Source organism: Hoplias malabaricus, chromosome 12 (assembly GCF_029633855.1).
Source record: "Hoplias malabaricus isolate fHopMal1 chromosome 12, fHopMal1.hap1, whole genome shotgun sequence".
Lineage (NCBI taxonomy): Eukaryota > Metazoa > Chordata > Actinopteri > Characiformes > Erythrinidae > Hoplias > Hoplias malabaricus.
In genome coordinates, this window is record NC_089811.1 from 11499381 (window position 1) to 11518758 (window position 19378).

The following is a 19378-nucleotide window of genomic DNA, read 5'->3' on the forward strand; positions in this document are numbered from 1 at the left end:
AACTCAGGCTTGTGTCTGTCCTTGGTTTCTATGCCCTGATCTTTACACGATCAAATACAACAGTAAGGTTGAAGAGAAGACAGCAAGTACAGCAAGTCCACACTCCACTGTCACTTTGGCATGTGACAAGCACAGTGGACTGGTAGGTGTGAGGTGGCTAATAATAACCCTCACAGCAACTGAAGTCTGCTGAGCGCTGTGTCCGTGTATATGGAGATCTACCCTTAATTGGTTTAAAGAAAGAGACTCCAACAGAGCTGACTAGAGACATGTCACTAAACTTAAAAAACATCATCATATAAACAAGTACCACAGACACAAGAGATGAGAGAGTGCACCAAGCTAAGTGTGTACTTTGAATCAGCCTCAAATTCTCAAAAGGCATTAGAAAGGTCTCCAAAGAGGCTTCATTAAAACAGTAATTATTTGCTTGAAATTATTCACATGAAATTATTTTGTGTTTCTTACCTGCACCAATGTAAGAATGGAAAGAGATGGCCATCAGCACCGAGAAAGAGAGAAAACAGAAGAAGGCCATTAATGTTTGGTAAATAACATAATTACAGTATGTCAGAGAGGCAAGCACAATATTTATTTACACATAGAAATTACTTCTCTGCTCTGGCAAAGAGTTTAATGGTGTATTTTATCAGAGTACATGTGTTTAAAAAACTAATCAACACTAATGCTAATGTATAATGCATTATAATCACTTAAAACTTCTATGTTTTATGAATACCAGTGTTTTTAGGATTCTATATGAAAAGGTCATGAAGTTCTCAGTTCTAATGAATAGAAATTTTAATGTTAAATTTTACATCATGTAACCAATTTTATATTAATATATGGCGTATTATTATTAGAATTAGAATCACTTGGGATTTGTTCTCTGCATTTAACCCAATCCGTGCAGCGAAACACACATACTGAAAGCCTGCATGTTTATATGAGAAGAATTTGATTTTTTTTTTCTATTTATTTGAGTAAATAGAAATTTTAATGTCAAATCTTTGCCTGTTTAAATTTCATTCGATGTTAACAGCCTTGATGTATGTTTTTGTAATATTTAAACAGAAATATTACATCATTTACTCTTGAAAAAAAAATGGTGCAAGAAGGATATTTAAAAACAATTCACCAAATCACTTTTCCCTGTTGTAATTCTATTGTGATCGATATACAATTATTTTAAAAATCATGTTAAAAATTGTTTATAAATGGATGAACAAAAACCTGTGACATGATTCATTGACTTATTAGAAATTTTTGGAAGTTTAGAGATCTCATGGAATGAGATTAAATGTGTGTGTGTGTGTGTGTGTGTGTGTGTGTGTGTGTGTGTGTGTGTGTGTGTGTGGGACGGCAAGGGTTGAAAAATAATTACTTTTCCTTCAATTGATTTGAATAGTAACTGTAGACATAGCCAGGTCTTAATGAATTACCTTCTGGTCTAGTGCACGTATATACGGCTAACATGTTAATTACTGTCTGGTATTGCTTAAATCAATTTGCATTTAACCTAGATTTCCCCCTTCACGAGGATTAAATTTGTTTAGCCAACGTGGTCAATATGTGGCAACATGAGCGCCACTAGACCAGCAAAGCAAACTACTGCAGTGCACACGTTTGTTTGCTTTTGGGTTCGGTCCACGTATATATTTTTTAAAGAATTATATCTGAGGAAACTGAGGAATGGTGTGGAAATACATCTCTGATAAAAATATGCCGCAAAATATAATCAAGGCTCCCGTAGATAATACCCTTCATTTGGGATGCTGACCACAGTATAGAATCATCAGTCGCCTCCCTTGCCCTCATTATATATAATAAACCAGGCATATCCCTCCACTCCAAACTCTCATTCATGCTTTCTGTCTGAGACGTGCAAACAAAAGGCCCCCTTAGACAAGAGGTATGACCCCCAGCCAGCCTACTGGGTCACCTATTTGTGCCATGCCGTCTTCTTTCCCACGCTAACCTTGTGCACTCTCATTAGTGATCCCAGTGTCGGCTGGGGGCATTAGTTTCAGGTGAACTGCTTAGACGTGCCCTGGAGGAGCTGGGATTTTTTGGGGGGGGACTATCCTACCCTTCCGCTACGTGTTTGTGAACTTGTCCCAAACAAACCGCATCTTCCGTGTGAATCAGCAATGACTCTCATAAACAAGGACCCACCCAGTAGCACCCACGAGAAAACAGACAGGGCCCAAGCAGTTCGAACGTGTCTAAAACTGGGAAACAAACAGCACCCCCGATCGTGTTCACCAATCCTGACTTCGTTTTTTGGAGGTGGCCGACCTCAAATCAATGCAGCAGGAAGTTTCCCGGTGCTCAGTAATGGCTCGTGTCAGCGAGTGCCTATTTTAGGCCTCACTCTTTCTCTCTCCAGCCTCCTGCTGTCGAGCCTGAGCCTCCTCCCCTCCTGGAGTGCTTCGGGGAGGACGTCAGCAGACCTTTTCATCCTTCGCAGTAAGGTGCAGTTATCACATAACCTCTGGAAAAGGGTGGGCACCAGGCCTGGCCTCTAATTAAAAAAGAACAGGCTGTAAGCAAACGCATCCTTAAATGTTTACAGATGGCTGCGCCACGAGAGGTGACTGACTGCTCGTCTCGTTTCGGGGCAGGCGAGGACCAGAACGAGGAGGGGCGCTGTTTTTCTCGGGCTTGGAGCGCTGACTCTTACAGCTGTGTTTGTCCGCAGAGAAATGGCAAATTTGGAAGCGTACTCATCGCAGAGTGTGCTACTACTGGCACAGTACAGTACTGCAAACCCAGTCACCAGTCTCAAAGAAAGAGTCTGAGAAATCCTTCACACTCAATCAATTTTATTATATTTGCTTACTATTTTCCCACTGAGTGTTCAATATCACTGCATGCACCACGTGACAAATCCTTTCTCCGTGGAGTCAAGGGAAATAAGTCTGAGATGTTCTTATACGTTCTTTATATGATGCTGTATAACTATTGATAGAAAGGAAAATGTTCCAAGAAATTAATTAATCAGAGGGCAACAGTAAGAAACGAAATAATAAACAGGAATAAATAGCTTCTTTGAACAAATTCACAGATAACACTCCTGATCACTTGGAAGGTTGTTGGAACTTTGTTGGCCCACTTCTTGTAAAACACTCTTCCTTAAATTAGCTGGAAAGTGAGATCATTGATGTTTCCTCACACTTCAAGCTGCCCTTGCATAACATGTAGACGTGACACAGTATGAAACTTAATATCAAATAAATCCCAGTCATCAGTTAAATCACAGTGATGAACATTTCAAAAACACACTAATATACACTAATCACTTCGCCACGTTTAAAACTGAACCTCAGATGTCTACTTAGTTATTTCTGTTTCTTTCTCTAAAGCTGTAAAAGAGATTAAGACTGTAATCATTGTAGTAGGTGTTGTTTAGGAGGTGATGAGTATCATAATTTATCATTGATTGTTTTGTAGAGATGTGTGTTCTACAGACACAAACCTGAGGTCCTAAATATGTTTGAATGATTTAAGGTGGAACTTAATGCTAATGCTGGCGGCAGAAAGTTTACAGAATGTGTCTCAGAACTTTACTCTCAATTCAAAGTCCAGGAAAAAGTAACTAGAATATAATTATACAGCCATTTAAGGTGGAACGGCGCACAAGACTATTTAAGGTGGAACAGGCAGCAAGTCTGTAATTCTGGCTAGAATGTGTTCTTTGCCTGAGACGTCTTGTTTGTCATTAAGAAATGAAACAAAATGACTACCAGCACATTTTTTACAGCCACGTCTGTGTTTAACAAGAGCATAAACAGTTAGTCCTTATTTTTCAGTCTTCACTCACTCCGGGGTGGTTCCCAATCTCACCTCCCAGTCCTGCTTTAACCTCCCCTTGTGTCAAGCGTCGTTGGAGAGTGAAATTAGGATGGCAAAGTGATGGCACTGTCATGGTGCCATGTTTCCCCTGACAACTGGGCCAACTCTTCCTAAGTTTGGTTAACGTACATGAGGCTTTTAAACCACTGTAATTAACACTGAAACTGTATCACTATGGGTATCACCGTGAGATCTGTAGCTGTTTCATATCGTATACCATGAGGACTGGAAAGTCTGAAACCAGTTCAGCATAACCGCTGCAAAAGTGCCTGGATGCACTGCAACATATATTTAAGAAGAGCATGGAAAAAAACCAAAAGGCAGTGCCTTTCTGTGGTTTCCCAGCGCTGGGTTGCCCCCAGGGATAGCGCCCGCCTGCTTTGAGCCGAAAACAACACGGACAACAAGGATGTTTGAAGTCAGATCTGGCCGGAGAGTGCACACTCACGAATAAACCAGATCAGATTTCTTCAGAAGTGATGTTTACATCTAGAACTTAAGGCCCAACTCCAGTGTGCTAAGTCCTGCATGAAGAATTTATGAGAATACAGCAAGGACAAGGTCCTGAGCACTGTACGCAGCCTGACATAACAACTCGAAGCAATCTCCATCATCAATCTTGGAAGGCTGAGCACCACAAATGATACACCCCACGCACTCTAAGTATTCCCAGCATAAGAGCTGAAATCAATTCAACCACCTCTCCTCCTGTGGCTCCTTGTGTCAATAGACTGGCCCTGACCTTTGCTGCATCTGCTCCTTGCTTTTTTTTTTTTTTTTTTTTTTTGCATGGGAGAAAGAAAGAGAGAGAGAGAGAGAGAGAGAGAGAGAGAGAGAGAGAGAAAGACAAGGCAGGCATGTGAGAAGGCTACAGTTCCTCGCTGATTGTATGTGGAGCGAGGTAATAAAGTTAGCACACATTTTCGACCTGGCTTCCTTTGTAGTGACTTCGGCTCGTGTCCCTTTGGAGACCAAGTCGATCAGTGGCCTGGAGTAATCTTGTTACCTGTGAAATGCATGCATGCCAGCTCCATTCGCGAAAGAGTTGTGAAGTAGGGGCTTAACTTTGTCACAGAGTTTGACAAAAACAAATCTGCTGTTGAAAGCAGCTACAAATATATCACCGGTCGTCTGCGGTTAACTTGCCGAAGATTGCCTGCCAATCTTTCATCCATTGTCATCGACTCTCATTGTCACTAAAGTGAGACAGACACTATTCCAGTGCCTTTCTGACCTTCTGCAAAGAAAAAAAAGGGAAAAAAAGGCACATGAGTTATGAGCTTTCCCCAAACTTCCAGGACCCTAGATTAAGAAAACTTCAGCGCACCTTATTTTTCACACCCAGGCCAGTGCAGGGCCGCTTGGGTCGTGCTACGTTTGCGAGGAACAATCCGTCTCGCGGGAGCTCACGACATTCTGAAGCACCTTGTCAGATGCCGCCTGACCCGCCCCCCCCCCCCGGGGGACGGTATAAAAAAGAACGAAACAATGACGGAAAGGGTTGTGTGCAGCCAAGAGGAGAAATGAGGGAGGGAGGGAGTGGGGTGGGGGGGGTGACAGCGACAGAGAAAGAGAATGGGAACGCTTCGATGCTAAGCCCACCGTTCCACCATTTCCTCCCCCTCTGCACATACACACTCACTCACACACAGGCTATTGTACACCCAGGGGGCTTTGCAGATAAATGGCCGCATGTTAACCACATTTGACGTGCTGCACAAAAGGGGACACCGCGGGTCCCATGACGCAACCTGCAACAACTAACCACCCCCCTCCATACCCCACCTCCCAGACTTCCCCTCTCTTAACTCCTCCCCCTCCTCCTGTTCTACCCATCCTGAACGAAGAGGGTGGAGGGGGGGACACGAGGTGCACTGATTGGGCCAAGCGAGGATGTCAAGTGCAAAGAGAGGCAAAACAATTTGTCGCTAGGCTGTATAGGCTCTTCAGCTTTATGCCTGGCTGAGCTTTCTGACCTAATGCCTAGTAAAAACACTGCCAGACCATAAACACAAAGCAGTGGTTCCAGGACGGATATGAGTTAGTTTTAAACACTGTTTATGATCTACCAGGTAATATAACTAGTGTCCTAGTGACAACAGCAACAAACAAATATGATGCAAACTTATAGTTCTGAAAACCTCACAGAGGACTTATTATGGAAAACAAATATCTATTTTAGTGCATTAGCACATTAATATTTGTGTATGGTGTTTCTAACAATGCACACACTGAACTAATATAAAAAAAGAACACACAGATTTTTGAGGGCTGCCTATGTCAGAAAATCAGGTCTTTCAAAAAAGCCCCGCCTCCTTGTCTGAGAGCTTCCAATCACAGCAGCTGGCATGTTTATGTAAGTGTGGAGAGACAAGGTTAAACAGAGCAATACTGATACAAGTGCAGAGAAATAAGAGCACTGAGTAAAATTCTCATTCTCATTAAAGGGAACAGGCGCTGTAACCCGTCGTTCTGAACAGAGCTGTGCTGTGCTGTTTGATCCTTGTGGTGTTTTGACCAAAGCATGTCAAAGCATGTTTAATAGTGAAGTATAATATAAAATGTGGATAATATATCTGCTGTAATGTCTAGCTAACCTGGGCTTTCTCAGAAAAATCCAACAATGCAACATAATAAAGATTCATTCATTTTTAAGCTCTCGTTCCCTAGATAGACTGGAATGGACTGTTCATTGTCCAAGGTGTCTCTAAAAGTGCCCGAATGGTCACTATGACAATATAAAGGAAGCAAGTACATTGGAGACAACAGGCCTTCAGCTGCGCCACCGTGGCGCCGAGAAACGTTACTCTCAGCCATGGACCCCTCTTCCTTTGGAGTCCATTCAGGTACAAAAAGTGACCTCTGAACACCAGAGCATGGGAGCCAGGCACCACCTTCTCCCCTGCACCCACTCGCCTAGCCATGGAGCCAGGGAGAGAAAAAAAAAGGAACATGGGGACTCGCTTTGCGGCGCCTTTGCAGCGCCAGCACTAACCTTTTCAGCCCCGTCACGTCTTTGATGCTTGACGGCCTGCACAAAAGCACCTGCTCCATCCCTGGAGAGCTCCTCTGGTCCCCCCCTGCTCCAACCCCTGCTGACCTCACTGGCATTCCATGCCTTTGGGGGGCCCTCCCCATGGCTACCTCGCTCCCTCAGCTGCCCCTGAAGCCTCCCATGGCTCAACCCCCCACACCAGCGCCCCGCTTGCCCCTTAATCCCACAGTAAACACGGCGGCAGAGACGGCTGGCGCAAGGATGCACGAGACTTCTCAGTGAGCCGCAGGGAAAGGTGCTCCGCTGATAGAGCCACAATGCGTGGGAACAAGGGAGAGAGGGAGTGGGAGGGGAGGGGAGGGGAGTGCAGGGAGAACACCTCATTGAGATGCAAGGGGGTCACTGGCGGAGTGAGAACCTCATAAAGTGACAAAAGGCTTCCACAGGTTGATGTGGAGATGGGTAAAGGCTTGGGCTGAATCAACAGAGACAGGCATTTCCATCAAACTTTTCTTAAATATTTCCTGTGCAAACAAAACCTAGGGGTCATAATATGAACAGAATATGATGAATTAGCTTAGCACTGAACTGGTAACTGAACGATTCATTTTGCCCAAAATACCATGGGATTGTTATGAGTCAGGGAAAACAAGGTGCAGTGACAGAGCCACAGTTTGCCCTTCAATATCACCTCACCATCAAACTGACTTCCCTCCCAGACCCTTGAAACCAGGGGAAACCAGGGGGTGCTGAGATTGGGAACCACACTGGAGGGAGTAAGTACTGAGGAGTAAGCTAATAGGCTAATTAATGTTTATGCTCTTGTAAACACATGCATGGCTGTAGGAATCTGCTGGTTTAGTTATTTCATTTCATTTTCAGTGACAAACAAGACATCTCAAGCACAAAACAAAAAAAAGAACGCATTCTATGCAGAATTACAAACTTGTCACCTGTTCCACCTTAAGTTGTGCAACACTCCATTCCACCTTAAATGGCACTATAATTATATTCTAGTGCCTTTTTTCCTCCAGCATAAATTTATGAGCCCCCTCCTACCTTACATGATGCTTGAAAACAAATGCAGCCAACATTAATATTACGTTCCACCTTAAATTTGTCATTTTCTTTTGTGCTCTAGGAGCAGTTTGAAAGGGGGAAAGAACATCATTCTTAAAAAGGGAACTCAGTTTCATATCTGTAGCAAAGGAATTTCCACAGTGAGAAATATAAAATGATGATAATGATTACCTGTTTAAAAAGAAAAAAAAAACTTTTACAACGATTACTATCTTAATCTCACATGACTTTTACAGCTTTGTGTAAGTACTTTTTGAAGATAATTGTGATATTACATTTTCATATAGTTTCATGTCCAGTTTGGATATAAATGAGTAACAGTTTTTAACATCCATTTTTTCCCCTTGCCTTTTTCCATTGTTGGCTAAGAATCTTATGCTTATGTGTGTATCTGTGTGTAAGTGAAAGAAAGGGAGAGTCAGAGGACAGAGAGAGAGAGAGAGAGAGAGAGAGAGAGAGAGATGCAGGGCAAGTGGGTGGACAGTTGTGCTCTTTTCAGATAAACTTACAATTAGAGACGGGTTTCCCTCTCGCCCTTTCACCACTTCTGGCATAATATGACAAGAGGCATCTCCATTACAACACACGCTCCTTTCAGACCGTGGGCCACAAAAGTGATTAGTGCTTAATGCCCATGTGAAACGCTGAGATTATAAACTGAATGATGGCTCCTGAATGCACATGCACCTGTGCGAAACCCAGATCACTTAACTCCAGGCATAGCCAGGCACCATTATTATTTATCGCAGAGTCAATACATAGCTTTGTGCGGATCGAATCAATACCTTGCTGCGTGCTCACTTTACATAACAAGCATTTGGTGAATCAGAAGTGGGTGGAATCCATAAGCAACGTCTATTATTAATCATGCCCGCTTGATTCTCCTTGCCAGTTCGGAGCAAGACACCTTCAGCCCTTCCTCTTGCCTAATATCCACCCCACCCTCCTTCTGTTTCCTCCCCTCAGCACTCAGTCTTCCCATTCGCCACTGGAAGATAGTACACTAATTGCAGACATGCCAGGCTAGCACCATAATAAGGCTGGGGGGATTGGGGGGTTGTGTGGGTAGGTTGGTTGGATGGGAGGGGGACACATTAAGTGTGGCTTGCTCATTTGCTGGGATGGCTGAGGAAGGTGCCACACATGAATATTTCATTAGCTTTAATTGCTGAGGAACACTTTCTTTATGGCAGTCTCGCCAAAGAGGCCGCCAGCGGTAATAACGAGGCCTGGCCCATTGTAAAACTTGAAAAGCTGATGGCATTAAGACCTGTGATTTTGCCAGCCTGAAAAGGTAGTTTCAGATGTGCCATCTGGATCCATGGCACACACGGCTATTCGGCTTCGCTGCTGCATACCAGTCAGAGCACAATTAAGCCCTTCCGGGATTTTCTTGGGGCGGTGGGTTGCCCTCAGGGATCTGATCTGCTCTCAGGCTTCGATATGAGATTACACCTTAGTGTAGCCCCTTCTTTCCCAGCTCCCCGTCCTATAATTGACTTCTTTGTGTTCATTACAACAACCTGATCAGCAGAGGAGCGAGCCTTGCTCGACATCCACGTCCTCAATGATCAGAGCCAACAATATGCCAGGCGAGTCCTGTTCCCACCTAACTATTCCTGACAGTGTTTTCATGCACTATCAAAAGACCACATCAAAGCTCCGGTCTCAGATTCAACTCGGGTTAGTCACAGTAGTGAACGTGAAGCTTCGCACAAGCTTCAAGGAAGGCAGCCCACACTTTCGTCTCGTAGGGAGCTACAAGGGACTGCTTTGACGTGGCCGTCAGATCCAATCCTCCTGAGTGGTAACGCTTACACTAAGGAAGGAGATCATTTAGCTCAGGAATGTAAAGCACAGGACATCCTCCCTGATAAGGAGCAGGCATGGCTTGCCTGGGGTTGTGGGCCAGGAGTTATCGACTCGGAAGGCAGCGAGTCAGCACTACGCTCAGGCCCTGGCTTCCGTGAGCAGAGAGCCTCCTCATTACTTTAATTGCTAGACCTGAAGCCAGAAAAAAAAAGAAAAAAAGAAAGAAAGAAATAGTGCCCTGTAATCTCTGGAAACCAAGAGCCCCGTTGGTGGGCTGTCGGTGCATTGTTGAGACCAAAAGGGATGAAGGCGGACTAGAAAAAGTCAAAGCTGGAGCTTGCCACAGAATCAAGGATGACTTCTAAAAAAAAAGGTAGAGAAATGTTTGTCTTCCACAGCTGGAGACGCAGACAGTCTGTCTGTCTGCCATGCAGAGGGCAAAGAGGAATGCTGTCACCATGACTAACGCCTCAACCCCACTCATTACCTGAGGTGCCTGACTGACATTTGCTTGTGACAGCGCCTGGAAGGGCAATGGTGCATAGTGCCTGCTTCCCTTCTCCCAGTCACATACTGGAAAAGCCATGCCCACTGCTTTCAAAGTCCCCAGCCCCTGCTCTGGAGAAGCAGTAAAAGCCTATATGCACCGGCATGTATACGTTCCCAAGTCTGCAACATCAATCCCGGTAATAGATTGGGGACTAAAGGAATTACTGAAATAATAAATAATAACACCAGATGTAATTGCTATTGGCCTTTGCAGCCCAGAAAGGCAGTTCTAGCTGGAGTCCTGCATACTGTTATTATTCTATGGCTCCGGATGAAAGGGCCAATTATGCTCAGCCTAATCTCTGCAAGCAATCTATTCCAATTACTTAACCAGTGATATCACAGGCCGGTATCTGCTCACTCCACATAGCGCTGTTGAACAGTACAAGTTCGAAGACCCAGGTGACTGGATGTTAGGGGAAGGCAGACCTTATGGCCAGTCTCTTTCAGGCCACGATATAGATCTGGCACTAGACAGAGCTGGCTTTAAGAGGCACTCACCCATACATGAGAGGTCTGGACCCGCAGATGTCATGACACCTTAATCCACCGATCCGTTATTGATTGTTCCATGTGGCGGCGACCTTGCCGGAGGTGTTCCGCTAATCAAACGGGACATATCCATGTGAGTGTGCACAGATATGTGTGTATGTGTGGGGAGGTTTTGGCTTGGCCAAATGTATCCTGTATCAACCATAGTTTTGGCAGTTATGAATTCCGTCTAAACGGTTGTCAAACTAAGACCGAAAGGTATGAAACAGATCCAAATAGCTCTTTAATTACACCCCGCAAATGGATTGCAGAACTCCATGTTGGGAGCTTTTTTCTCTCGTTTTTTTTTTTTTGCAAGTTATAAGTCCCCTCCCCCCCCAGCCCTGACAGTTGCACTGAACCTTATTCCTATTCATTATCACCGGGGCTGTTGTTTCTGCAGCCTGCAGTGACATACCTCATTATTGACCTTGGTAAATCCTCACTGTTTAGGCTAACGGCGGTGCGGCGCCACAAAATGTCACAGCGCTACTCTGTACTCACTCATGAAGAAAATGTGCACATGGTTACAAGGGGGGGGGGGGGGTGGTAAAGAGGGGGGGGAAATGTACAACAAACCCCTGTCAGTCACCTTGAACCACACTAAACATCAGCAGCCAACCACCCCATCCCAAACAGCAGACAGAGCGGCCGAGTGTTGGGTAGGGTGTTTTTCGGGTGCTTGCTTGGGTCGCACCCTTCACAGGAGTGGCCTTTGTCTCCACAGAAACAAACGCCTTGGCATTTGCAGCTGTATCATCTAGAAGAGAGTAGGAGGGCAAGAGAACAGAGGAGAGAACAGACTCACTACTGTAAACTGCCCATTCTGGTTAGTCACAAGTGACACAGGACTAACGGAGCCTCGGGTGGCATTCTCCTGTCCCTCTTAGCTGTGACAGATGTTATGAGGACAGGGGAGGATAAAGCTCTCTCCACTCTAACTCTGAGGGGGGGTGGGGGATGGGCTTAATGTAGCTTAACTTCGGAGTACAACAAAACCACAAGGCCTACATCCCATGGTTAGAGAGCTTCCTGCCACAAAGTATGTCCAAGATCCACCATCTTCTCTGCAGATATCCCGCAGAAGACCAATATGCTCGGGGATTTTATTTACTCCAGCCCATTTTTCCGTAATGGTGTTACCCACATCTCTGAGCCTCTACCTCCGAGCGCGCTAATCTTTAAGGCCAGGGACCGAGTCTGGGGGAGGAAAAGGAGGCGCATCTCTTTTGCTAATGTATGTCCCCTTGTCTTCGGTAGATAGTCGGCTGCTTTAGCTTTAACCAAGCTCCCTAGGCCACCAGCACGCAGCTTAATGCGATAATGCAGCCGCCCGGTGAAGCTTTAGGCCTCCTGCACCCCAGCAAACAAAGGGCTCCCTCTTTCCAAGCAGAGCCCCGTCCCCTCCCCAGTTGTCCATAGGTGTTTGCTGAAGTAAATCGGCCTAAATCCTGCACAGCTTGGCCCAGCTGAAAAAGGAGGGGGATTTGAATGAAGGTGTACAGATAATCTCCTTTTCTTAACAACAACGTGGGGAAAAAAAAGTTGAAGGGGGTGGGAGCGAAACAGATAAAATTAGGAATTCATATCACATGGTGCATTTAAGTGCCCCTGCATCCTCCCATTCTCTCTCTCTCTCTCTCTCTCTCTCTCTCTCTCTCTCTCTCTCTCTCTCTCTCTCTCTCTCTAGCCCTCTCTCAGTCTCCTTCTCGGTAGGCCTGTGGATTTGCATCTGTGATCCCTGACCTATTGAGGTGCAAGGGGAAAGGCGAGTGAAAGGCAGGCACAATGGCCTACGTCTCATCCGTCAGTGAAAAGGCGCAGGCTTTTGGCCCCTGGCAGCTCATTTTGTCTCCGTGGTTAAAAGAGATGGGCCCGGAAAAGAAAATGAGAGGACTGAGAGTGACATCTGTCTGACCACAGCTATGACGGCTCTGCTGCATTTTACAAGGAGGTGGCTGATCCAGTCGAGCGGGACCTTACTATGAGCTCGGTAAATAATACAGACCTCAGACAACAGCAAATATAAGGAGGGTCAATAATGGAGACATTCCCAGACTCAGACTGGACAAACTGAATAAAAGAGAGGGTAAAACTGACCAGACAACTTCTCTTGGACAATGATCCGAGTTCTTTTGTGACCCATTAAAAAAAAAAACCATACAAACAAAAAAATCAAAAACAAAAAGCAAAATCTGTTGCTTTCTACAGGTGGCCCCTATCTATCTATCACTCTATCTGTGATGACATCCTCTAACACCATCTGTGCCTTGGTGTAAAAAGACTGACAGTCTATTGTGTGCTGCGTAACCAAGGGAAGTTTAACAATCACGGAGAGACACCAAAGTTATGTCACTCTCTACCTCTTTGCCAGGCATAATTTCTACCTCTCTTCTCTTTACTCTCTCTCTCTTTCTCTCTTGCCCTCTTTTCATCTCTGGCTTTGGGATGCTGAAAGCGAAGAGGGAGAGAGAGAGAGAGAGAGAGAGAGAGAGAGAGAGAGAGAGAGAGAGAGAGAGAGAGAGAGAGAGAGAGAGTGGCCTAGCAGCGGTGAAAGGGCTGAATTGTGATTAAGAAGGAGGAGAGGAGCTCCTTTTCTTTGTTCTGCCCTCGGGGGTGTTTACTGAGGGGTGTGTGGTGGAGGAGGAGGGAGAGTGGGAGCTGGGGGGGTGGGGGGGTGGCTGAAACATGGCAGGGAAGATATGAAAGGCATTCAGGTCAGTGCGTATAGGAGCAGGAGTGGTGATGGTACCCGTGCTGTGAGTAAGACGTCTATACAGCAAGAGTGGGAAAATAATTATAACTGAAAAGTAGCAACAATCAGCTGAAAAATCTTGTGATGTCATAAAGAGATGAGGCTATGAGGTCAAGGGGGAGATTTTAATGCAGTTTGTGATGTTTATTTCTATTGTTAATGTCAATTAAGTTGGGTTGGTTAGGTACACTTAGGGTTTTGTTCGTTTGTTTGTTTGTTTGTTTTTATCATTAATTTCCGGCTTTAAAGTTAAGTGCTGATCATTGTGTGCCAGACTACCACAATGTTGTGGTTATGTTGTCACGTACACAGCACATTTTGGTTGATTCTGATTGGCAGTGGCTCGTCCACAGAAGCACCACAGCACTGGGTTTGAATTTACCCCTTTAAAATTAAAAAAAAAAAAAAAACCTTGTAAAACATCATTAATCCTTGGTGAAACTTAAATTGCTACAAGATTCTTAGTAACTTTTATTGCTTCATTTCGTGGTCAAGTTTTCACACCATGAAAATGGCAAAGTATGAAAAGCTGTCAGAGACACAAGGGCGACTACTTAAGACAACAACCTACGAAATCCCACACCTCGCAAATGACTTTGAGTTTCAATTTCAAAATAAAAGCCACGAATCTCTCAGCGCCGCTAAGAGAGGGGACGTGTCCTATGTGAAAGACACAGTCAAAGAAGCGAGTGAAAGGTGTCTCCTGCAGCTGCTGTGACAATGGCCTGCTTGTGTAAGGGACGGTACACTGGGCTCCCTGGTACCGCTGATTATAAGAGCATGCCAATGAGATGCCCAGATGACAGGCCATTGTCTTAGCTCTTTGTCTTGGCGGACCTGCTAACCTCTTTGAAACGGTCTCTAATCAAACATCGCACAATGTTTCTTTTCACGAGAACAAGTGATTTAATCCGCACAGTGTGACTTGATTTGGTGGGAGGTTGGAGGGGGTAAGAATGAGAGAATTATTTTTTTCATCTGTATGCTTGTGGAACAGCAAAAATAATTTCAGAAATGTTCACAAAATGGCACCTTTACAGAAGAAGGCAAAACTCTTTTTTTTATTTAAATTCAAAGATACTTCAGAGTGGCTATTGGTCCATTCCTCATAAAGGTCTCACACAAAGCGGCGTCTCCTAGGTGTTGAAAAATGATCATTGAAGAAAAATGGAGATTTTATTTATTTAAATCTTGAACTGATGCTTAAGTAAATACCAGAATACCAGGACACTGTTTGTGGCAGGTAAATTCACCGATAGCTGCAAAATCAGCAAACAAATCTGTCCCATGGCATCCACGTCTCATCACACGCATCCCAGGAGGAATTCTAGCCTGACTTGGAAATGTTGCAGAGTCTAATCTTGTAGCTCTGACACTTTTGGTCAATCTGCCCCTCACAGCTGGATATGATGGGTTTGTGAAGCAGAGGGGGGGTAATAAAAGATCAGGTTACACACAGGGCCTGATGTGACCTCTCATTGGGCTTCACAAACCCAGGGGCGTGGCCAAAGAAGAAGGAGAGGAAAGGTTCTGACAAGTAGGTACAAATTATTTTTAATTATTTTTTTTTATAATAGAAACAGAACATTCCACAAAATGTAATTGGTATTAAATTTGTATCCGTTAAATGTGAGGTATTGATTTTAATTAATAAATCCACAAAGATCGAGATGTTAACAGTCATAGGCAAAAATAGAAAAACTGCGTTTGGAAGTTTGTTTGATGTTTATTTTTTTGACACACCCCCTTAAAGGAACATACGTAACTTTACCGTTTAGTGCAATATATACAACATATACTAATTATATCATAACATTAGCACCAGCCAATATTTTAAATTCAGCAAATATGAACAATATATAAATGGAAAATTAAAATATGATTTTTTTTTTATTTCAAAAATCACTACAATTAATGCACATTAAAGCACAGCTAAATAAACATTTCTAAACATTAATGTAAAAAACACCAATGCCCTGTCTCTGTAATTTAACTCTTTATTTCTGTAATTCATATTCGTTGGATTTATTTTGTAATAAATTATGGATATTCATTACAGAATTTCAGAATCCTCCTTTAAAATTTAATCTAATACAATGTCATCCTCGACCCTGAAGGGTGTTGATCACATTCAAGGCAGCGTTAAGAAAAAATCTGAAAAGACAAACAGCACAGAAATCGCAGAAAACTCCAAAAACGTAGAAATCGTGGCCGTTTTAAAGAATGCAACAACTGTGCTGAGGACCATCTCTCTTCTCTTAACCCTCATGTCTTCAGCTCTCAGCGTCACTCTTTCTTTTTAATCTCTCTCTGTCAAAACATGTTACCACTCTGTGATAGGCCGAAAAACAATCTCGGGACAATGTGAACAACAACACCAAGGCTTATTTTGGGTAGAATAATCAAACATGAAAAACCCAGGGAAAAAAGAGACAGTGATATCCATAATTCAAAGCCATGGGCACATTAAATGTATATTTATATATATATTATTACCTGTGATCTAACATACTTTCCATAATACAGCAACTCGCCATAAATTAAAGCAACGTGTCTTTCTTTTCAGTATGCTTATATCAGCGGGCCGCACTAATGACCCAAAACAAGTCCATAACCGACTACTGCCCTTGTTCAACCAACCCAGCCCTAATGCCCAAAACATACACACTCACACACACACACACATACACAAACCCACCCACCTCCTCACCACTATTTGAAAATAGTTCCAGTGCATTGACTATGTCCAGTGCCATAAAACCAGCCTAAGGCTACTCCCATTTAGGGCTCCACTGACAATTTCCATTGATTTGTATGTGATCGATACATGGCGTTTAATAAAGAATTGGGGTCAAACATAAAAGAGTCTGGAAAGAGGTCCAGTACAGTCCACAAACAATGTCCTTAGAGACAGGGAATTAATCCCAGACTGATACAGAGATATTCTCCACAGAATTTGGTGGTGTTTTTGCGATGGGGATCGTGATCCTATTTCTTTCAGGGCATCTTGTAAAATGCAGTTTGTAGTTTTTTTTCGTCTGAGAGTATTAAGCCACTGACCACACATTATTTGAATATAATGATAAAATCAGAGAGTGTGCTAAAACAAAGGCAGGTACCACGATGATTTCTCCTTTCCTTAAATAAGGTGCTGTATTAATGTGCGTGAGTGTGAGTCTGGGTGTCCATAGAAAACAACACAAAAACACAAGATAAGCACGTTTAGCAGACAAACAACCACACAAACACAAGTCTGAGTTAAATCCCCCCCCCAAAAAATAACAGCTTAAAAGGAAAGGCCCAAAGAAAGTGACAAGTGTCCACTCCTAAAATGACCACTTTCCATCCTCTCAACTTCGAGGCACAGTGTCCAAGCCACACCAGGTCTTCCCACTCCGTACAGGTTCACTCTGTACAGCAAAGGAGCCCTTCTCACGCAGAAATATCAAAAAAGACAATATTTTCAAGTCACAACCACATAAACGTGGTCACGTTTAACGCCAAAAAAACGTGGTCATGCAGAGCCCAGTCACACCTAACGGTTCAGCGCTGTGAGGGATGAGAAGTGCTATCAGTTGGGCAACTTCTGAAACTTGACTTAAAGCAGAAATAACGGTGTTGAAAGTCGCTAAAACGCGTCCAAAACAAGTCCAAACAAAAGCCAAAAGCCCACTCGGAGGTCACCACAGTTGACAAACGTCACTCAGGAAAACCGTTACAAAAACAAACTGAGACCCAAACACCGTTAGCAGGACTAGCACGAAGTAAGAAGTTTTTCCGTCGCTTTAGCGCCTTTTTCGTCACCGAAACAAAGTGTTTCTTACCGTTCTTTCTCCTCGGGTTGGCTTGTTTTCGCCTTTTACACCGGGGACCCTCGGCCATGGTGTCCTGCTTCATTGATAAAAAAAGCGAGCGGAGTGTTTTCAGACGGCGGTCCGCATGGGGCTTCACTCCAGCGCCGTTATCTGGCAACCAAACACAACGGCAGCTCAGCTGAAGGGGCAGCTCTTTAATATAACTCTATCTATATTTACACACATATATTCTATGGTCTATATTTTCCTGTCTTTGTTTTTCCTCGCATTTACGTTTACTTCTTGACTAGAAACTAGAGATGGAGAGAGCGGAGAAGTCCTGATGAAGTTTAGGTTAGTCTAATCCAGTGTCTCTCTCTCTTTCTCTCTCACCCTCTCCCTCTCTCTCGTGTCGCGAGTGTGTAGCAGGTCGCTGTCTGAAGTGACTCTGATCGGACAGTCAGGGTGATCTGATCACAGGGAGAGAGAGAGAGAGAGAGAGAGAGAGAGAGAGAGAGAGAGAGGGGGAAGGGGGGCGGACACTCGCACCTTCATTTACAACAGAGTGAGAGAGAGAGAGAGAAAGAAAGAGAGAGAGAGGGAAGGAGGGCGATAACATTATCACATTAGAACATGTGCTTGAGAAATAAGCGAAGCTCTCGAACTCAACAGAGGCGGGAAACGAAGGGTGCGTGAACACGCGCGAGAACTACCATGAATAAAGTCCTCAGTGAGTTAGCTTAGTCAGGTCGCGAGCGGCTGCTTCAAATAAGTTCAAATGTATTTATTGTTTTTTATTCCGTTCTGTTCTCGCTCAGTTTGGCTCGGTTCTGGTCGGTTCTGGTCGGTTCCGTTCGATTTCGTTTAGTTGTGCATTTCAGACGTTCTTATTCAGATTTTTGAAGAAATAATTACTTCAGTTTTCTTTCTATAATTTTCGCACTTCAAACTCAGATCATTTGAACGCAGGAACAAAGTTTACATGAAAAAGTGCTAGAATAGACCACGTCTAAAATAATGGATATTATATTTTTCCAGGAAACAAGACAAATGAGAAACGATGAATATAGGTGCGAAAACGTATTAATAAAATGTATTAATATAAATTAGTAAGAAGAAAATAATTAAAATATAACAGTTTTCAACCCAGAAAAACAGCATCGTGTGGTTTATATTTCGCTTGTTGTACAAATATACTTTTCAAATCATGGGAATAAATTGAAAACAAATTTTGACCAAATGCAAAAAAAATAAACACATTGATAATATAAACGTACGTGGAAGAGCTGTGGGTAGCTCCAGCGTGTCTAAAGCTAATAATGAGCACGCGCGACAAACACACGAGGACAAATAAACAAATACGGGTAAATAATAAATAAACAAAAACAAATAAACAAAAGGGCTTTTGCGTTTGTGTGAGTTTTCAAACCGCGAGCGCTCGGCGCGTGTGAAGTATCTGATCTTCTGGTGCGCGCGCATGTGAGTGTGTGCTGTCTGTAAAGGCTTGTGCGGGCTCATGCAGGTAAGAGCGGACACCTCCTCTACCTCACTCACCTGAGCGCTCACCTGTGAGGTGAGCGCGCGTGCGCCAGGAGTAATTCGGTGTGATTAGAGAGAGGGACCGAGAGAGACACGCAGACACACAGAGAGAGAGAGAGAGAGAGAGAGAGAGAGAGATGGGGGGGGGTGTAAATAAAGCCAAGAACACTCACCTAAAACCAACTTTAAAGAAAGAGATGAATCTACCCCTAAATAAGGCAACGGAACGGAGCGCGCGAGGGGCCGTTATTCCTTTACTGATCCCTCTGTCTTTCACACACACTCACACACACATACACACACGCATGCACACATTTACCCACATACAGGCACACGCACACACACACACACACACACACACACACGCCGCAAGGACCTGGACACGCGGCTCACGCGCTGCTTCTCTACTTCATCATCATCATCATCATCATCCTCTCCTTCCCTCATTTCTTTTTATTTTAATTTTCT

General features: G+C 43.9%; 1 protein-coding gene across 3 annotated transcripts in view; it reads right to left on the reverse strand.

The window, feature by feature from the left end:
- The window catches only part of zeb2a (zinc finger E-box binding homeobox 2a), a 64046-nt gene extending 44876 nt beyond the window's left edge, over positions 1–19170 (reverse strand). The window contains exons 1-2 of one of the 3 annotated variants that reach the window (XM_066686530.1): positions 19084–19170; positions 17402–17542 (exon numbers count right to left, since the gene is read on the reverse strand). In XM_066686530.1, the coding sequence (XP_066542627.1) occupies positions 17402–17474 (73 nt within the window). In that variant the 5' untranslated portion in view covers positions 17475–17542; positions 19084–19170. Of the gene's footprint in view, positions 1–17401; positions 17869–19083 lie in introns of those variants that run through there. The other 2 variants (XM_066686531.1, XM_066686532.1) reach the window with 2 other exon arrangements.
- Between the last annotated feature and the right edge of the window lie 208 nt (positions 19171–19378).